At 37.5% G+C, this 22128-nt stretch overlaps 1 protein-coding gene across 4 annotated transcripts in view; it reads right to left on the bottom strand.

Annotated features, from left to right (window-relative positions):
* usf2 (upstream transcription factor 2, c-fos interacting) overlaps window positions 1-22128 on the bottom strand; it is a 37383-nt gene that overhangs the window by 5700 nt on the left and 9555 nt on the right. The window contains exons 2-10 of one of the 4 annotated variants that reach the window (XM_061983282.1): window positions 21626-21669; window positions 19051-19157; window positions 18798-18917; window positions 12391-12553; window positions 9043-9130; window positions 8745-8789; window positions 5914-5972; window positions 4856-4947; window positions 2311-2439 (exon numbers count right to left, since the gene is read on the bottom strand). In XM_061983282.1, the coding sequence (XP_061839266.1) occupies window positions 2311-2439; window positions 4856-4947; window positions 5914-5972; window positions 8745-8789; window positions 9043-9130; window positions 12391-12553; window positions 18798-18917; window positions 19051-19157; window positions 21626-21669 (847 nt within the window). The remainder of the gene's footprint in view (window positions 1-2310; window positions 2440-4855; window positions 4948-5913; window positions 5973-8744; window positions 8790-9042; window positions 9131-12390; window positions 12554-18797; window positions 18918-19050; window positions 19158-21625; window positions 21670-22128) is intronic. The other 3 variants (XM_061983283.2, XM_061983284.1, XM_061983285.1) reach the window with 3 other exon arrangements.

Below are 22128 nucleotides of genomic sequence, written 5' to 3'. Positions count from 1 at the left end.
ATGGACTGGACTCTCCCGCTATTATGTTAGATCCACTATGGACTGGACTCTCACACTATTATGTTAGATTCACCATCGACTGGACTCTCACACTATTATGTTAGATCCACTATGGACTGGACTATCACTATTATGTTAGATCCACTATGGACTGAACTCTCACACTATTATGTTAGATCCACTATGGACTGGACTCTCACACTATTATGTTAGATCCACTATGGACTGGACTATCACTATTATGTTAGATCCACTATGGACTGAACTCTCACACTATTATGTTAGATCCACTATGGACTGGACTCTCACTATTATGTTAGATCCACTATGGACTGGACTCTCACACTATTATGTTAGATCCACCATGGACTGGACTCTCACTATTATGTTAGATCCACTATGGACTGGACTCTCACTATTATGTTAGATACACTATGGACTGGACTCTCACACTATTATGTTAGATCCACTATGGACTGGACTCTCACTATTATGTTAGATCCACTATGGACTGGACTCTCACACTATTATGTTAGATCCACTAAGGACTGAACTCTCACACTATTATGTTAGATCCACTATGGACTGGACTCTCACACTATTATGTTAGATCCACTATGGACTGGACTCTCACACTATTATGTTAGATCCACTATGGACTGGACTCTCACACTATTATGTTAGATCCACTATGGACTGGACTCACACTATTATGTTAGATCCACTATGGACTGGACTCTCCCGCTATTATGTTAGATCCACTATGGACTGGACTCTCACACTATTATGTTAGATTCACCATCGACTGGACTCTCACACTATTATGTTAGATCCACTATGGACTGGACTATCACTATTATGTTAGATCCACTATGGACTGAACTCTCACACTATTATGTTAGATCCACTATGGACTGGACTCTCACTATTATGTTAGATCCACTATGGACTGGACTCTCACACTATTATGTTAGATCCACCATGGACTGGACTCTCACTATTATGTTAGATCCACTATGGACTGGACTCTCACACTATTATGTTAGATCCACTATGGACTGGACTCTCACTATTATGTTAGATACACTATGGACTGGACTCTCACACTATTATGTTAGATCCACTATGGACTGGACTCTCACTATTATGTTAGATCCACTATGGACTGGACTCTCACACTATTATGTTAGATCCACTAAGGACTGAACTCTCACACTATTATGTTAGATCCACTATGGACTGGACTCTCACACTATTATGTTAGATCCACTATGGACTGGACTCTCACACTATTATGTTAGATCCACTATGGACTGGACTCTCACACTATTATGTTAGATCCACTATGGACTGGACTCACACTATTATGTTAGATCCACTATGGACTGGACTCTCACACTATTATGTTAGATCCACTATGGACTGGACTCTCACACTATTATGTCAGATCCCCCACATCTGCGGTCCTCTCCAAGGTTTCTCATTGTCCCATTGGGTTGAGTTTTTCCCTTGCCCTGATGTGGGATCTGAACCGAGGATGTCGTTGTGGCTTGTGCAGCCCTTTGAGACACTCGTGATTTAGGGCTATATAAGTAAACATTGATTGATTGATTGATATGAAATGCGGGGAAAACTTCTGGCGCGGGGCTTACAAAAAACTTTATTGTTTTGATTGCTCGTTAGCAGGATTATGTTAAAACAACACAATTGGTCTCCATGAAACTCTGTGTTGGGCCAGCAAATATTGTGCTGTTACGGTCCACTTGCACTGGGGCGTAACAGTATGGCCGACCCTGAGTGTGTTTGTTTCCTTTGGAGCTGCAACTAACGAAGATGAAATGAATGATATTTTTATGTTGTTTTTCCATAAATGTCTCGATGCACTTTACAATGAGAAACCCATACGTTAAAGTTTGGTGGTGGTAAGCTTCATTTATACCAGCGTGGGTGGCACTCGGAGCAAGGTGGGTGAAGTGTCCCGCCCAAGGACACAACAGCAGTGATAAAGATGGCGAAAGCTGCAGCCTCGAGTTTCTGGATGGCCGCTCCATTTTTGATAGTCGTCTTAACGATTAGTCGATTAATTGGATGATGAAGTTTACACACATTCAGTGGTTCTAATTGAGATATTGGCTTTTAATTTCAGCTTGAGATCATTTTAGACATGTGCAAACTAAAAATAAAGATGACTACTTCTGTCCGGATTAAACAATGACGTCACGACTATTATTGACAAATTAATTGGTCGGCGCCCAATTTTATAGTCGATTTTTGTCGAATGGCCGTTGCACCCCCTAGTTCTTTGTTCACCTGTTGTCTTAGTAGTTCATTGTCCAGCTCGATTCTCTCTGCTTCTTTGTAGCTGTCCTGCAGTCGCTGGTTGTTCTGACGCAGCTCTCGGATATAATCACAAGCTTTGGACAGGATGCCTCCTTTACTCTGCGGGAAAAAAAGAGAAGACAATTATAATAATAATAGATTTTATTTGTAAAAAGTACTTTACATTGAGCAAACAACCTCAAAGTGCTACAGTGTATTAAAAAAATAATAAAAATAAAAACTGGCTAATAGCTAGAACTAGCACGCATAAATCTAAAAAAAAAGAGGCTTTTTTAAAAAGAAGGGTTTTTAAGCCTTTTTTAAAAGCATCCACAGTCTGTGGTGCCCTCAGGGTGTCAGGGAGAGCGTTCCACAGACTGGGAGCGGCGGAGCAGAAAGCCCGGTCTCCCATTGTTCGTAGCTTTGTCCTCGGAGGTTGGAGGAGGTTAGCCTGTCCGGATCGGAGGTGTCGTGTGGAGGATTTGGAGGTGAGTAGTTCTTTGAGGTAGAGGGGGGCATTTCCATGGAGGCACTGGTGGGTTAGTAGGGAGACTTTGTATTCGATCCTGAGTGGAACAGGAAGCCAGTGCAGGGATTTGAAGGGAAATTATTATTAGAAATTACTTTTTAGAAAAAAAAAGAAAAAAAAGATATACAGTAAAGGCCAAAAGTTTGGACACGCCTTCTCATTCAATGTGTTTTTTATTTTATTTTCATGACTATTTACATTGTAGATTGTCACTAAAGGCATCAAAATTATGACACCTGTGAAGTGAAAACCCTTTCAGGTAACTCCTTTTGAAGCTCATCGAGAGAATACCAAAAGTGTGCAAAAATTTTTTTACCTACTACTGTACTGCATATGGTGTTGCTGCTATTGGAGCCTTAATTTACCTCAGAGGCTCACACCCAAAGGATAAATAAAGTTTAATCTAATCTAATCTGGAGTATGGACGGGTTAAACTGATCTTTTTGTCTTGTGCCGTAAGAAATGTGCAACATTTTCCCACGTTTTTTTAACCACAGCTTTTCATACACCGTCTCATTGCGCCAAACAAACTACCGTATTTTCCGCACTATAAGGCACACCTAAAAACCACAAATTCTCTCAAAAGCTGACAGTGCGCCTTATAACCCGGTGCGCTTTATATATGGATTAATATTAAGATTCATTTTCATAAAGTTTCGATCTCGCAACTACGGTAAACAGCCGCCATCTTTTTTCCCGGTAGAACAGGAAGCGCTTCTTCTTCTACGCAAGCAACCGCCAAGGTAAGCACCCGCCCCCATAGAACAGGAAGCGCTTCTTCTTCTACTGTAAGCAACCACCCGCCCGCGTAGAAGAAGAAAAAGCGCGCGGATATCACCGTACGTTTCATTTCCTTTGTGTGTTTACATCTGTAAAGACCACAAAATGGCTCCTACTAAGCGACAGGGATCCGGTTCATGAAAAGACGCAATCTCTCCATCCGCACACGGATTACTATTTCACAGCAACTGATATTCCTGTGAACCGCACTGTGGATACAACGGGAGCACGTACGGTGAATATTCGCACCACAGGGAATGAGAAGTCATCCTTCACTGTGGTTCTAGCTTGCCATGCTAATGGCCAGAAACTTCCACCCATGGTGATATTCAAAAGGAAGACCTTGCCAAAAGAGACCTTTCCAGCCGGCGTCATCATAAAAGTTAACTCGAAGGGATGGATGAAGAAAAGATGAGCGAGGGTTAAGGTAAGTTTAAGTTTACGCGAAGAGGCCGGGTGGCTTTTTTCACGCAGCTCTGTCCATGTTGATATACGTATGTTTGTGATTGCACATTTGCGTACATTTTGGGAGTGAACAGAGTTGTTAGAACGCTGGTTTTTAATATATTATTAAAGTTTGACTGACCTATCTGACTGTTTTTTTGACATTCCTTTAGCGCAGTTAGATGCGGCTTACAACACGGGGCGGCTTATAGGTGGGCAAAGTTTTGAAATATGCCGTTCATTGAAGGCGCGGCTTTTAACCCAGGGCGCCTTATGGTGCGGAAAATACGGTATTTACATTGTAGATTGTCACTCAAGGCATCAAAATTATGACACCTGTGAAGTGAAAACCCTTTCAGGTAACTACCTTTTGAAGCTCATCGAGAGAATACTAAAAGTGTGCAAAAAAAAAATGTACCTACTACTGTACTGCATATGGTGTTGCTGCTATTGGAGCCTTAATTTCCCTCAGAGGCTCACACCCAAAGGATAAATAAAGTTTAATCTAATCTAATCTGGAGTATGGACGGGTTAAACTGATCTTTTTGTCTTGTGCCGTAAGAAATCTGCAACATTTTCCCACATTTTTTTAACCACAGCTTTTCGTACACCGTCTCACTGCGCCAAACAAACTAGTCTGTTTGAGCGCGTATCATTCCGCTGAATAATCGCAACCAAGTCAGCTGCCTGTGGAGATTTGCTTCAAAAGGAGTGAGACATTTGTGTTTTGTTTTTTTTAACTCTCCATATTGGTGTGGACATGGTCTGATACTGAACACTTACTGCGCCTGTTCTACTGTCAATGTTGCAGTCGGGGATGATTTTGGACAGCATGACAATCCAGTTGTTGATCTTGTCTCTTCTTCTTCTTTCCACTAAAAGGAAGGAAATAAAAACCATCAAAGATTATTCACTACACAGAAAGAGAAAAACTACAAACCCCAAAAGCAGTGAAGTTGTCACGTTGTGTAAATGGTAAATAAAAAAAATAATACAATGATTTGCAAATCTTTTTCAACTTATATTTAATTGAATAGACTGCAAAGACCAGATATTTAATGTTCGAACCGCAAAACGTTATTTTTTGCAAATTATAGCTCATTTGGAATTGGATGCCTGCAACATGTTTCAAAAAAGCTGGCACAAGTGGCAAAAAAGACTGAGAAAGTTGAGGAATGCTCATCAAACACTTATTTGGAACATCCCACAGGTGAACAGGCTAATTGGGAACAGGTGGGTGCCATGATTGGGTATAAAAGCAGCTTCCATTAAATGCTCAGTCATTCACAAACAAGGATGGGGCGAGGGTCACCACTTTGTCAACAAATTGTTTAAGAACAACATTTCTCAACCAGCTATTGCAAGGAATTTAGGGAATTCACAATCTACAGTCCATAATATCATCAAAAGGTTCAGAGAATCTGGAGAAATCACTGCACGTAAGCGATAATATTTCGGACCTTTGATCCCTCAGGTGGCACTGCATCAAAAAGTGACATCAGTGCGTAAAGGATATCACCACATGGGCTCAGGAACATTTCAGAAAACCACTGCCAGTAACTACAGTTTGTCACTACATCTGTAAGTGCAAGTTAAAACTCTACCATGCAAAGCGAAACCCATTTATCAACAACACCCAGAAACGCTGCCGGCTTTAAAAGTTGAAAAGGATTTGCAAATCATTGTATTCTGCTTTTATTTACGAATTACACAACGTGCCAACTTCACTGGTTTTGGGTTTTGTGCATCACTGTTGATCACATGGCAGTTAAGTAATATTCAACATTTCAAGGTTCGTGGATTGTTTGTTCCCAACTGTCAAAACAAATGTAGAAGTATACCCTCATTGTGCTGCGCTCGCCTCCTTTCATCGCGAGGTGCCCGTGGACCTTCCACCTTCCTGGAAGGAAACAAAAGCAGTTTTCCCCGTAAATTCTAGCTACAATTTCACCCATCAAAGAACATCAACTAAATTATTGTTTACTCTGACTAGATCATCACAATTTTGGAGGTGTAAAGCCTTCAAAGGCCAGACTTTTGGGAGCCTTCCCCCCTAAGTCCAAACTGGGCCATTTGTGTTGTTGTTTTTATTGGTCCGCAGCAAATTGCAGAAAGAAAATTAAACAGCAAAACGGATCAAAAAGAGCACAAAAGCAAAATGCAAAGAATGCTGCAATGTTGATCATTGATACTAATAAAATAGAAAAAGCTTTGCATTTAAATGTTTTTTAAAGTTTTTTTTTTTTTTACACAAAGTTAAATATATAAACATAAAAGGTTAATTTAAATATAAATGTTTTTTGGCCTTTTTATAAAGTTATTTAATTGTCTATCCTGTCTACCAAATAATTTTAAATAAATATATACATACGTAATATCAAACATTTGTTTGTATTTTTTACAAAATAATGAGTGAAAAAAAAATATATATATATATATATACTTAAAAATATAAAACATTTGTTTTGTATTTTTACCAAACACAGAATATAAAAATGGTTATAGCTGTTGTACTAAATCTAAAATAAAGTGATAAATGTTCTTTAGCCTTTTTACTAAATTAGATAAAAGATAAAACAATGCTTAGTCTTCTTACAAAATATTGGAAAAATATGTGTTTTTAATCTATTTTACAATTTTTTTTAGATATACTAAAACTTAAATTTTCTTGTCCATTTACAAAACAAAAACAACAAAAAAAGATTTTAGCTTTTAGACTAAATCTAAGCGTTATAAAATGTTTTTTTTAGCCTTTTTACAAAATTAACATTAAAAAATTGTGTGGCATTTTTACTCAAGAATATATAAATATATAAAATGTGTTTGTTTATAAAATTAAAGCATACATAAAAAATATATCAAATAGTGTTTTAGCCTTTACAGTATTGCAAAATTTAAAAAAATCTAAACATTATATGTTTTTATAGCCTTTTTACAAAATGAACATAAAATTGTGTGGCATTTTTACTCAAAAATATAATATATCATATTATATATATTTTTTTTGTTTATAAAATTAAAAAGCATACATAAAAAAATATAGCAAATAGTGTTTTAGCCTTTACAGTATTGCAAAATTTAAAAAAATCTAAACATTATATGTTTTTTATAGCCTTTTTACAAAATGATGAACATAAAATTGTGTGGCATTTTTACTCAAAAATATAATATATCATATTATATATATATTTTTTGTTTATAAAATTAAAAAGCATACATAAAAAATATAGCAAATAGTTTTTTAGCCTTTACAGTATTGCACAATTTAAAAAAAATCTAAACGTTATAAAACATTTTTTTATAGACTTTTTACAAATGATGAACATGAACAAATTGTGTGGCTTTTTACTCAAAAATATAAGATATCATATTATATATACATATATATTTTTTGTTTGTTTTGTTTATAAAATTAAAAAGCATACATAAAAAATATGTCAAATAGTTTTTTAGCCTAAATGTTATAAAATTGTTTTTTTAGCCTTTTTACAAAATTATGAACATAAAAAAAACGTTACTCAAAAAAAAAAAAAAAAAAAAAAAATATATATATATATATATATATATATATATATATATATATATATATAAAATTAAAAAGCATACATAAAAAATATAGCAAATAGTTTTTTAGCCTTTACAGTATTGCACAATTTAAAAAAAATCTAAACGTTATAAAACATTTTTTTTTAGACTTTTTACAAAATTAACATAAAAAAATGGTGTGGCATTTTAACTCAAGAATATATATATATATATATATATATATATATATATATATATATATATAAAATGTGTTTGTTTATAAAATTAAAGCATACATAAAAAATATATCAAATAGTGTTTTAGCCTTTACAGTATTGCAAAATTTAAAAAAATCTAAACGTTATGTTTTTTTATAGCCTTTTTACAAAATGATGAACATAAAATTGTGTGGCATTTTTACTCAAAAATATAATATATCATATTAAATATATATTTTTTTGTTTATAAAATTAAAAAGCATACATAAAAAATATATCAAATAGTTTTTTAGCCTTTACAGTACTGCACAATTTAAAAAAAATCTAAACGTTATAAAACATTTTTTTTATAGACTTTTTACAAATGATGAACATGAACAAATTGTGTGGCTTTTTACTCAAAAATATAAGATATCATATTATATATACATATATATTTTTTGTTTGTTTGTTTTCTGTATAAAATTAAAAAGCATACATAAAAAATATGTCAAATAGTTTTTTAGCCTAAATGTTATAAAATTGTTTTTTAGCCTTTTTACAAAACTATGAACGTAAAAAAAACGTTACTCAAAAAATAAAACAAATAAAAAAATAAAAATATATATATATAAAATTAAAAAGCATACATAAAAAATATAGCAAATAGTTTTTTAGCCTTTAGAGTATTGCAAAATCAAAAAAACAAAAACAGGTTTTTTTCAGTCTTTCTAGTAAATTGAGTTAAATATACAAAAATATTCAATTGCCTTTTTGCATTCCTACAACCAGACGTTTTACTAAATAAAAGAGAAGGGGTTAACATATAAGAAAGTATACCCTATACACACACACCACACAATGCATGATTGTTTTGTTGCATCTGTACATGAAGTAGTGATGAGGGCTAGTTTGGCAACATGGGGTCGAATGTTGAAAGGTCTCCTCACCAGTTTGTGCTGCCATGCTGCAACATCTCGCTTTCATCAAGGTCTCTGGGGATGGCAGGTAAGTAGGACACAGTGTGGTTTTCAGATGTTTGATCATTTAAAAAGGACGGCTATTGATCTCCAGGGTTTTTTTCTTCATCTCTAGTGCCAATCATGTTTAGAGAACTTTTTCAAAAAGGGGAATACATGGGAAGTTTGTAAAAAGGTCGGTCTCAAAGAGTGGCCGTGTGTGGAGGAAGAATGTGGTGATCTTAGGGAGGACTTTTGTGTAAGTGCAAAAAGGGCTTTGTGTACTTACGCTGGGAAAGCGTGTCCGCGTGGGGCCAATGAACGTTGGGCCGCCGACTGCAGAACCTCAGGTGGAGTCATCATTACGTAAAACTGACCTGAACACAAATAACAAAAATATACTGATTTAAAAATGATAAATATTAAATGATGACCCAATGTTTTGGTTGCAACGGTCTTTGGCAACAAGGTGGCTTTTTTCGTAGCCGTACTCAATTAAAAAAAAGCACTGCGAGTGTCTGAAAGCATATTTGCCTAACAGGGCGCGTTTGAATGCCTCACCATGTAAACAGCAAATAGGCCTCAGCATGTAAACAGCACATGGAAAGTACAGGAAGCACAGTTGCTTAACAGGAGGGAGAAAGGAGACAGACCAGGCTTGAACATGACAACATGCATTTACAAAAGCCAAAAGCAGTGAAGTTGTCATGTTGTGTAAATGGTAAATAAAAACAGAATACAATGATTTGCAAATCCTTTTCAACTTATATTCAATTGAATAGACTGCAAAGACAAGATATTTCATGTTCACACTGAGAAACTTCTTTTTTTTTGGCAAATAATCATTAACTTAGAATTTAATGGCAGCAACACATTGCAAAAAAAGCATTTTTACCACTGTGTTACATGGCCTTTCCTTTTAACAACACTCTGTAAACATTTGGGAACTGAGGAGACGCATTTTTGAAGCTTTTTCAGGTGGAATTCTTTCCCATTCTTGCTTGATGTACAGCTTAAGTTGTTCAACAGTCCGGGGGTCTCCGTTGTGGTATTTCAGGCTTCATAATGTGCCACACATTTTCAATGGGAGACAGGTCTGGTCTACAGGCAGGCCAGTCTAGTACCCGCACTCTTTTACTACGAAGCCACGTTGATGTAACATGTGGCTTGGCATTGTCTTGCTGAAATAAGCAGGGGCGTCCATGAAAAAGACGTTGCTGGGTGAATTTTGGCGAATTAAACGCCTTTCTATTATTCGCTCTCGGAGCAATGTGTTGTTGGAGGGTGTAACAACACGAACAGGGACGGATTCAAGTTGCACCAGTGGCCCAAAGATGCCAAAGTGGCAAGAAATTGGCCGAAATGTGTTCAAAATACGAGGCTGTGGGGAAAGCCGACGAAATGGTCAGTTGTTTGTTCCGCACACTTTACCGACGAAAGCTATGCTACGACAGAGATGGCAAGAATGTGTGGATATCCTGCGACACTCAAAGCAGATGCTGGCATCAACTCCAAAACTGGACAGATCAGCTTTCAGGAAAAGAGAGCGGATGAGGGTATGTCTACAGAATATATTAATTGATGAAAACGTTATTCATTACTCGCGGTTTACGTAAATTATTATACATAAACTGTGTTTACCAATAATTTAGCTTAAAAACATTTATTTTTTTCAATCATTTGAGTACATTCGGGTAGTCTTGTGTAATGCAGTATTTTGTGTCTATTTAGGTATGGTTAACCTGAGTGCTGAAATCGTGGAAAAATATATGTTCTGAGCACGCCTGAAATGGGCTGTCTGCACTCTCAAAGTGCATGTTGTTGCCAAATGTATTTCATATGCTGTAAACCTAGTTCATAGTTGTTAGTTTCCTTTAATGCCAAACAAACACATACCAATCGTTGGTTAGAAGGCGATCGCCGAATTCGTCCTCGCTTTCTCCCGTGTCGCTGGCTGTCGTGTCATTTTCGTGGGTTTCGCTTGCATACGCTTCAAACCGATATGGCTCAATAGCTTCAGTTTCTTCTTCAATTTGGTTTTCGCTACCTGCCTCCACACTACAACCATCCGTTTCAATACATGCGTAATCTGTTGAATCGCTTAAGCCGCTGAAATCCGAGTCTGAATCCGAGCTAATGTCGCTATAGCTTGCTGTTCTATGCGCCATGTTGGTTTGTGTTGGTCTGCTGACCTTCTACCGCTCGTCCATCGAGAGCCTGCTGACCTACTGTATTACGGTATGGTACGGCAGCTGCACTGCAGCAGACAGGGAGAGGCTGCAAAGAGTGGTCAAGACGGCTCAGAAGATCATCGGCCGCCCTCTCCCCTCTCTGACGGACATCTACACCTCCCGCTGCCTCAACAGAGCCAGTGCCATCATCAAGGACAGCACCCACCCTGGCTCTGACCTGTTCCACCTGCTGCCCTCTGGGAAGCGCTACAGGTGCATTAAAACCAAAACAAACAGGCTAAAGAACAGCTTCTTCCCCAGGGCCATAACCATCCTGAACGGACTGCCCCATTGTCCCTCATAACTGCCTTCTCTTCGGTGCAATAACCCATTCCACCAACCACCCTGTTTTTGTTTTTGTTTTTTTCATGTATATATTCATTTCACACCATATTCATTGCACTTCTACATTTTTTATATTTTTATATATTTGCACATTGTTTTTCTAGCATGCACACATCGCACTGTATGGAATGGCCTCAATCTCGTTACCTTGCGTAATGACAATAAAGCTGATTCTGATTCTGATCTGATAGTATATATCTGTATCATGAATCAATTTAAGTGGACCCCGACTTAAACAAGTTGAAAAACTTATTGGGGTGTTACCATTTAGTGGTCAATTGTACGGAATATGTACTTCACTGTGCAACCTACTAATAAAAGTCTCAATCAATCAATCAAAACACATAGAATCATCATACTGCTGTGATTATATGCATCAAGTGTTCATTCAAGGCTAAGGCAAAATATCGAGATATATATCGTGTATCGCAATATGGCCTTAAAATATTGCAATATTAAAAAAAGGCCATATCGCCCAGCCCTAGTTCAATGATGCCATTTCTGTTTGTCATGTATAATTTTGTCTATTTTGTGTTTATCCTTGAATAAACAGGTCAGTTTCTTGTTACCAACCATTGTGTATTATTCAAACTCCCCTAATTCAGCTGGCTAGTTGTTATCAAGAGTACTAAAACCCTTTTCAACATGATTCTGACAACTAAGTAGGCTAAATAACTTTAAACTTTAATACATGCTCGGATAGGCCAGTATCGGTATCGGTCAGTATCGGTATCGGATCGGAAATGCAAAAACAATATCGGTATCGGATCGGAAGTGCAAAAACCTGGCTCGGGACATCCCTAGGCTATATAAGTAAACATTGATTGATAGATATGGTACAAACTCGCGTAGCTGCTGAAAGCAACGAAAAGCGTGAATGCTCTCGAAGTATGCACATGGCGATTTATCGACGCTAGAAAAATTACCGACTTATTATTAATTTCTTGTCGGTTAATTGACTTACCGAGTATCAGCCCAGGCCTCTGGATAGGATTGAACTCTTCTTATTGTGGAGTCACAACTTGCTAGACATGTGACAACATAAAAGTGTGTAGACGTACCTCCCCCCTGTGTGATGCTTGGGTCCGCGCTGGCCTGCACGGACACCGCCGTGGATGTACCGTCGCTGACAGCGGCGGCGGGGAAATAGGCGAAACGCGTCTCCCCTCCGACCGTCTCACCCACAGGACTTCCGCCGTTGCTGAAAGGGTTCTGAATTACAGCCTGGATGATGGTGACGAATAAAAACACGATATTAGCCAGTTGCACTATACACAAGTGGACGCAATGGTGTATAGAATTGCTTTGCATCATATTGAGGGTTGTCTCTAATATTTTGGCCCATAATGGCGTTGGTGACAAGTTAAACGATAATAACCAGACCGGACAAAAATATGGAATGAACGCACACTCAGCAACAGATGGTGTTATTGTAAAAATATATTTTTTTTAGAGATGTCCGATAATGGCTTTTTTGCCGATATCCCAATATGGTCCAACTCTTAATTACCGATTCCGATATCAACCGATACCGATATATACAGTCGTGGAATTAACACATTATTATGCCTAATTTTGTTGTGATGCCCCACTGGATGCATTAAACAATGTACCGGATTTTTCAGATTATAAGTCGCTCCGGAGTATAAATCGCACCGGCCGAAAATGCATAATAAAGAAGGAAAAAAACATAAGTCGCACTGGAGTATAAGTCGCATTTTTGGGGGAAATTTATTTGATAAATGCCAACACCAAGAATAGACATTTGAAAGGCAATTTAAAATAAATAAAGAATAGTGAAAAAGATTTCCTGGGATTTAGCGATTAGGAGTGACAGATTGTATAGCATGTTCTATATGTTATAGTTATTTGAATGACTCTTACCATAATATGTTACGTTAACATACCAGTTGCTTATTTATGCCTCATATAACATACACTTATTCAGCCTGTTGTTCACTATTCTTTATTTATTTTAAATTGCCTTTCAAATGTCTATTCTTGCTGTTGGCTTTTATCAAATACATTTCCCCAAAAAATGCGACTTATACTCCAGTGCGACTTATATATGTTTTTTCTCTTCTTTATTATGCATTTTCGGCGGTGCGATTTACACTCCGGCGTGATTTATAATCCCAAAAATACGGTAATTGTATTATTTGATGCAACAAGCTATTGTTTTTGTTTTATGGGGGGGTGTTGTAACCCTTTTTTTTTTTAATGTTTTAAAAAAGTAGAACTTAATATCTCCTTGTCACTTTGACTTGAGATTATGAGGGTGGTTTGTTGTTAAACAATAATGAGAAGTTAAAAAAGGGTCAATTGTACAAAATAACGAGGTAATTATACGTTCATATTGTTATACGTTTCACAGTTACAAGCGGCCCTTGGAGGGTAAGCTGTAACTGTGACCGTGATGAAAATGAGTTTGACACCCCAGATGAATTGTTTAGTTTATATAAGTAAAATATTTCAATTACTAGCGTGCTCGACGTAAACATTCAGCATTATAATACGCCTTTTTTACACAAAAATTTAAAAAAATATATCAATTTTTACCGGTTTGGGCCCCGTTTAAGAAACTTTTAAAAGACCGGTTTGGTACTAGTATCGGTTCTAATGTAGACGACACCTATCCCTACTCATAAATAATCAAAGTACCGTATTTTCCGCACTATTAGCCGCACCTAAAAACCACAAATTTACTCAAAAGCTGACAGTGCGGCTTTTAACCCGGTGCGCTTTATATATGGATTAATATTACGATTCATTTTCATAAAGTTTCGATCTCGCAACTTCGGTAAACAGCCGCCATCTTTTTTCCCGGTAGAACAGGAAGCGCTTCTTCTTCTACGCAAGCAACCGCCAAGGTAAGCACCCGCCCCCATAGAACAGGAAGCGCTTCTTCTACTGTAAGCAACCACCCGCCCCGTAGAAGAAGCGCGCGGTGCATGCTGGGATATGTGACGTTTCATTTCCATTTGTGTGTTTATGTAAAGACCCCAAAATGGCTCCTATTAAGTGTGTTGTCTGTCTAATTATAAATAATGCAGACGAGGCGTGTTAACTGAGTTCTCAACGTTTACTCACAGCGTGCTCATAACCACATTCTAACTGCCAGCATACAACAACGCTTCTCAGGGCTACCGCGCATGCTCGTCACTATCGTTGCATGCTGGGTAGTGTAGTTGTTATATTTGCTAGCTCATAACATCACATTAAGAGACACGCTTACACGCTTAATTCAATACTCGCCGTCATTCCGGGTGGATTGACAAAAGACCTCCAGCCGCTAGATATTGGTGTCAACAGGGCATTCGAAGCTAGACTGCTAACTGCGTGGGAACAGTGGATGACCGAAGGCGAACACACCTTCACTAAGACAGGGAGGCAGCGCCGGACGACATTCGCCCAACTTTTCAATTCGGACAACGAAGGAGAATAATTCGAGGGATTTATGAATGAAGAATAACTTCAGAAAGTGAGCGTTATGTTTATTTTGTGTGTTGTGACATTAACGTTCGAGCAACATTATGTTGCTATTGCTCTGCACTATTTTGAATTTTACTATGTTTGTGATTGCACATTTGCGTACATTTTGGGAGTGAACAGAGTTGTTAGAACGCTGGTTTTTAATATATTATTAAAGTTTGACTGACCTATCTGACTGTTTTTTTGACATTCCTTTAGCGCAGTTAGATGCGGCTTACAACACCGGGCGGCTTATAGGTGGACAAAGTTTTGAAATATGCCGTTCATTGAAGGCGCGGCTTTTAACCCAGGGCGCCTTATGGTGCGGAAAATACGGTAGTGTAACGGTACGTGTATTTGTATTGAACCGTTTCGGTACGGGTGTTCCGGTTCGGTTCGGAGGTGTGCCGAACGAGTTTCCACACAGACATATTAAGTAGCGTAACGCACGTTGTGTAAACAATGCACACCGAGGCACAACACACGACATGCTAGCAGCTAACGGACTAGGATAGACTGACCATACGTCCTCTTTTCACCGGACATGTCCTCTTTTGCGGAGCTGTCAGGGCGGAGTTTCTTAAATGCCTCAAATGTCCGGCATTTTGAGTTAGGGTTGCGTGTATTTTCAATGTACGTTCAGGGTTAAGAAGGGGTTGAGAACAAAACAAATTGTGCGCGCAGCAGCATTGGTGAAGGAGGGGCAGAGACAGAGAGAGAGAGAGAGAGTTATGATAAACGCGCATGCGTCGCCAGGCTCTGCTTTTTATCCATAGATTTATCACATTTAATTTTTTATTATCTATAGCAGGGGTGTCAAAAGTGTGCCCCGGAGGCCATTTGCGGCCCACAGCTAATGTTTTAAAGGCCCACGGCACATTCTAAAAATACTATTAAAATAAATGAAAACATAACAAAAGTGAAATAAAAAAGCTTAAAGGTTAAATGTCATTTAGAAAAAGTTGCAATGTTGACGAATAAAACAAAGCTGTTTTTTTCTTCTTTCAAACTGTCATGGCTCAAAACATAATATTGAATCAAAATCAATGTTATTATGAATTATTGACCTATCCAAGGTTCCCATTACTTCACATCAAATATTACACTAAGAACAATATTTTTGGTGGAAGATTTTGCAAATTTGGTAAATAAATAACCCAAAAATTTATATTTTGTTGTTTTCTTACTGTACCGAAAATGAACCGAACCTTGACCTCTAAACCGAGGTACGTACCGAACCGCAATTTTTGTGTACCATTACATCCCTAGTTCATATTGTTATACGTTTCACAGTTACAAGCGGCCCTTGGAGGGTAAGCTGTAACTGTGATGTGGCCCGTGATGAAAATTAGTTTGACACCTCCGATTAATTGTTTAGTTTATATATTGTGTTTTTCGGACTATAAGTTGCTCCGGAGTATAAGTCGCACCGGCCGAAAATGCATAATAAAGAAGGGAAAAAACATAAGTGGCACTGGAGTATAAGTCGCATTTTTTGGGGAAATGTATTTGATAAAAGCCAACAGCAAGAATAGACATTTGAAAGGCAATTTAAAATAAATAAAGAATAGTGAACAACAGGCTGAATAAGTGTACGTTATATGACGAATATACAGTATGTATTTATTTTTTGTCATTGGTGGAGCTAAGGATAATATTTGAATATTATTTTTTAATATTGTTGTGCAGCACTTTGGAAACATTTTGTTGTTTGAATGTGCTATATAAATAAAGTGGATTGGATTGGATTATATGAGGCATAAATAAGCAACTGGTATGTTAACGTAACATATTATGGTAAGAGTCATTCAAATAACTATAACATATAGAACATGCTATACAATCTGTCACTCCTAATCGCTAAATCCCATGAAATCTTATACGTCTAGTCTCTTACGTGAATGAGATCAATAATATTATTTGATATTTTACGCTAATGTGTTAATCATTTCACACATAAGTCGCTCCGGAGTATAAGTCGCACCCCCGGCCAAACTATAAAAAAAACTGCGACTTATAGTCCGAAAAATACGGTAAGTAAAATATTTAAATTACTAGCGTGCTCGACGTAAACATTCAGCATTATAATACCGTATTTTCCGCACTATAAGGCGCACCTAAAAACCACAAATTTGCTCAAAAGCTGACAGTGCGCCTTATAACCCGGTGCGCTTTATATATGGATAAATATTAAGATTCATTTTCATAAAGTTTCGGTCTCGTAACTACGGTAAACAGCCGCCATCTTTTTTCCCGGTAGAACAGGAAGCGCTTCTTCTTCTACGCAAGCAACCGCCAAGGTAAGCACCCGCCCCCATAGAACAGGAAGCGCTTCTTCTTCTACTGTAAGCAACCACCCGCCCGCGTAGAAGAAGAAAAAGCGCGCGGATATCACCGTACGTTTCATTTCCTTTGTGTGTTTACATCTGTAAAGACCACAAAATGGCTCCTACTAAGCGTCAGGGATCCGGTTCATGAAAAGACGCAATCTCTCCATCCGCACACGGATTACTATTTCACAGCAACTGATATTCCTGTGAACCGCACTGTGGATACAACGGGAGCACGTACGGTGAATATTCGCACCACAGGGAATGAGAAGTCATCCTTCACTGTGGTTCTAGCTTGCCATGCTAATGGCCAGAAACTTCCACCCATGGTGATATTCAAAAGGAAGACCTTGCCAAAAGAGACCTTTCCAGCCGGCGTCATCATAAAAGCTAACTCGAAGGGATGGATGAAGAAAAGATGAGCGAGTGGTTAAGGTAAGTTTACGCGAAGAGGCCGGGTGGCTTTTTTCACGCAGCTCCGTCCATGTTGATATACGACTCCATGCGCGCCCACATCACGCTGGTTTTTAATATATTATTAAAGTTTGACTGACCTATCTGACTGTTTTTTTGACATTCCTTTAGCGCAGTTAGATGCGGCTTACAACACGGGGCGTCTTATAGGTGGACAAAGTTTTGAAATATGCCGTTCATTGAAGGCGCGGCTTATAACCCAGGGCGCCTTATGGTGCGGAAAATACGGTAAGTCGCACTGGAGTATAAGTCGCATTTTTAGGGGAAATGTATTTGATAAAAGCCAACAGCAAGAATAGACATTTGAAAGGCAATTTAAAATAAATAAAGAATAGTGAACAACAGGCTGAATAAGTGTACGTTATATGACGAATATACAGTATGTATTTATTTTTTTGTCATTGGTGGAGCTAAGAATATTTGAATATTATTTTTTAATATTGTTGTGCAGCACTTTGGAAACATTTTGTTGTTTGAATGTGCTATATAAATAAAGTGGATTGGATTGGATTATATGAGGCATAAATAAGCAACTGGTATGTTAACGTAACATATTATGGTAAGAGTCATTCAAATAACTATAACATATAGAACATGCTATACAATCTGTCACTCCTAATCGCTAAATCCCATGAAATCTTATACGTCTAGTCTCTTACGTCAATGAGATCAATAATATTATTTGATATTTTACGCTAATGTGTTAATCATTTCACACATAAGTCGCTCCTGAGTATAAGTCGCACCCCCGGCCAAACTATAAAAAAAACTGCGACTTATAGTTCGAAAAATACGGTAAGTAAAATATTTAAATTACTAGCGTGTTAGACGTAAACATTCAGCATTATAATACGCCTTTTTTTTTTTTACACAAAAATGTGCATGTTTTTCATTTTTACCGGTTTGGGCCCCGTTTGGGCAACTTTTTAAAAGACCGGTTTGGTACTAGTATCGGTTCTAATGTAGACGACACCTATCCCTACTCATAACTAATCAATGTAGTGTTGCATACTTGAGCTCCTTGACGCAGCAGCACAACGCAGGCTTTTACAGCGTCTTGTTTTTTACGCAACCCGCAAAAATGTGCAAATTAACTTTATTTTGTCACATTGGCTCTTACAGGACTACGCGGCTGTCCCTAATTTTGTGTGTAATTGATGCTTAGTACTGACTGACTTGTTTGCGTCGCCCACCTGTGTCGCAGTTTGTGTCGCTCCTGCAAAGGCGGCGGTAGAGACGACGCTAACGCCCCCGGTGCCGTCGGCTGACGCGTCAACGCTGTCGTCCGCCAACTGAACTACGCGATACGTCACCTAAAAAGGGGCCACATGATGTCAAATGATGATAGCATCAAACAATTTATTTTATTTTATTTTTTAAATACCTATAGCCCTCTTTCAACATATTTTTGGTTAAATTGAACCGTCTAGGTTTTTAGATGCTTACCTGTCCGCCGCTATTTTCTGTGCGGAACTGGTACTGGACATTGTGGTCGGTGAAAGAAGCCTGTGGAACACCAGGGATGCTGCCTGCTGACTGCTCCTCGCCTTCTCCTGCAACATACACGTCCACACATTTAGCCCCAATGTGTGTCTCAATTCAAAATAATAATATTAATGTTCACTTCTGACTCGGCTTGTCCCGATACCAATATTTTGATACCGGTACCAAAGTGTATTTAGATACTTTTCTAAATAAGGGGGACCACAAAAAAATGGCTTTATTTTAACAAACATTAAATATATGTTTGTTATTGCAATTTACCGGTAGTCCTTAAATAAAATAGTGAACATACTAGACAACTTGTCTTTTAGTAGTAAGTAAACAAACAAAGACTCCTAATTAGTCTATGCAGTAACATATTGTGTCATTTATACACCTATTATTTTGTACACATTACGAAGGACAAGTAGTAGAAAATTGATTATTAATTGTTCATTTACTGTTAATATCTGCTTACTTTCTGTTCCAACATGTTCTATCTACACTTCTGTTAAAATGTAATAATCACTTATTCTTCTCTTCTTTGATACTTTACATTAGTTTTGGATGATACCACAAATTTGGGTATCGATCAGATACCAAATAGTTACAGGATCTTACAATGGTGAGGTCTTCCATCCATTTTCTACCGCTCGTCCCGTTTGGGGGTCGCTGGAGCCTATCTTACAATGGTCATAATTTAAGTCCTCATGTGTCCAGGGACGTATTTCCTAAGTCTATAAACATAATATGAATTCTTTAAAAAGACGATTTTGTGTAATGATAGTAGTATTGACTAGATACGCTCTTGTACTTGGTATCATTACAGTGGATGTCAGGTGTAGATCCACACATGGAATTTGTTTACATTGTGACTAGGGATGTCCCGATCCAGGTTTTTGCACTTCCGATCCGATACCGATATTGTTTTTGCACTTCCGATCCGATACCGATACTGACCGAAACTGGCCTATCCGAGCATGTATTAAAGTTATTTAGCCTACTTAGTTGTCAGAATCATGTTGAAAAGGGTTTTAGTACTCTTGATAACAACTAGCCAGCTGAATTAGGGGAGTTTGAATAATACACAATGGTTGGTAACAAGAAACTGACCTGTTTATTCAAGGATAAACACAAAATAGACACAATTATACATGACAAACAGAAATGGCATCATTGAACTAGGGCTGGGCGATATGGCCTTTTTTTAATATTGCAATATTTTAAGGGCATATTGCGATACACGATATATACCTCGATATTTTGCCTTAGCCTTGAATGAACACTTGATGCATATAATCACAGCAGTATGATGATTCTATGTGTTTTGATTGATTGATTGAGACTTTTATCAGTAGGTTGCACAGTGAAGTACATATTCCGTACAATTGACCACTAAATGGTAACACCCCAATAAGTTTTTACACTTGTTTAAGTCGGGGTCCACTTAAATTGATTCATGATACAGATATATACTATCAGATATATACTATCATCATAATACAGTCATCACACAAGATAATCACATTGAATTATTTACATTATTTATAATCCAGGGTGTGGAGGGGGGCGCCGGATGTAAGTGTCAAAAAGACAGCCAAAAGAGTTTGATATGAGAATAAATCTAAAGTTAAAATATAGGGTAGAAATGCACCCATTTGCAGGAAATGTAGTCTTGATTTTCAAAATGTTCTTTCAAGGCTTGCATGTCTACATTAAAACATTCTTCTTCATACTGCATTAATATATGCTACTTTTAAACTTTCATGCAGAGAAGGAAATCACAACTAAAAAAATCACTCATTTTTTCATACGGTGTTGATCTGGAAATTTTTTGCCTCGGCATTTTGATGGTGTGGACGTGTGGCACCGAACAGAGATAAGCGTCTCGACAGACGTTACGATATTTGAACAATGATGACGAAAACTGTTTTCTCTGTCGTGTCCATGTGTCGAAAATTGTTATGCGCTTATTTTTTTATTTGATTTTGTGCGTGGCATAGATTTGCTATGCGCAGAGGACGTTTAAACAGTGCGCAATTGCACAAGCGAGCACCTTAGAGGGAGTGTTGCTCGCACGGCTGCGCTAGCATCACAGCTAACGTTATTTTCCCATGCCTTGCCGATACGCAATTTTTGGCCAATATCGGCAGCCGATCCGATCCAAATATCGGATCGGGACATCCCTAGTCTGTTTATTTCAATTCTTATTTTTTATCTTTATTACTTCTGTGATCTATTTTTATTCCATATTTGCCCCTTAAATTGGAGTCCTTAATCTCGTTATATGCAAATATAATGACAATAAAGTCCATTCTATTCTATTCTACTGACTGAACTACAAATAGGGAATTCCAATTCTAGTGCAGTTCAGCGATGCAAGCCCATAATAATAATAAAAAGTGTTGAATTAATAGAAATTATTTTTTGCTTGCTATAGCATAATAAAGAAAAAATAGTGTTTTTTAAATAGAATTAACAAACAAAAACTAATTCCCATAATACTGTACATTGATAAGATAGAAATACAAGTTCTTACCTTCCTGTAACTGCACCACCTCGTCGTTATCCTGTTTGTCGTGACTGCAACATCAAAATACTTTTGTTATTTCCAGATAAGTCTTCTTAGTACGGTGGCTGACAGAGGAAAAGGCGGAACTACGTCCAAACCCTAAACTACACAAACACCATCAAACAAATACAACAGTAGAATGCTGCTACCACATTTATCAAAACATACAAAAAAATATATATTATTATATATTTCAAAACAAATGCAAAGTGTAAGCACGTACAACACTTAAAACCTTTAACATATCAGTATGTAGAATTAACTTATGGAATGGATTTAGTAAATAACTCAAAGTACTAAAATAATCCAGTTTAAGAAACTGTTCAAAACTTCCTGCAAGGAAGAAGAATCCTGATAAACATGTTAGGGATGGGCCGATAAAACGATATGGCTGTATGTAGCGATAGACATCAATAAAAAATGCATTCATGCAGCCAATCTCGTAACAGTATCAGTTATCAAGTTTGGTT

The sequence above is a fragment of the Nerophis lumbriciformis genome, linkage group LG21, assembly GCF_033978685.3.
Source record: "Nerophis lumbriciformis linkage group LG21, RoL_Nlum_v2.1, whole genome shotgun sequence".
Classification (NCBI taxonomy): domain Eukaryota; kingdom Metazoa; phylum Chordata; class Actinopteri; order Syngnathiformes; family Syngnathidae; genus Nerophis; species Nerophis lumbriciformis.
This window is presented reverse-complemented; position numbering and strand designations above follow the sequence as displayed.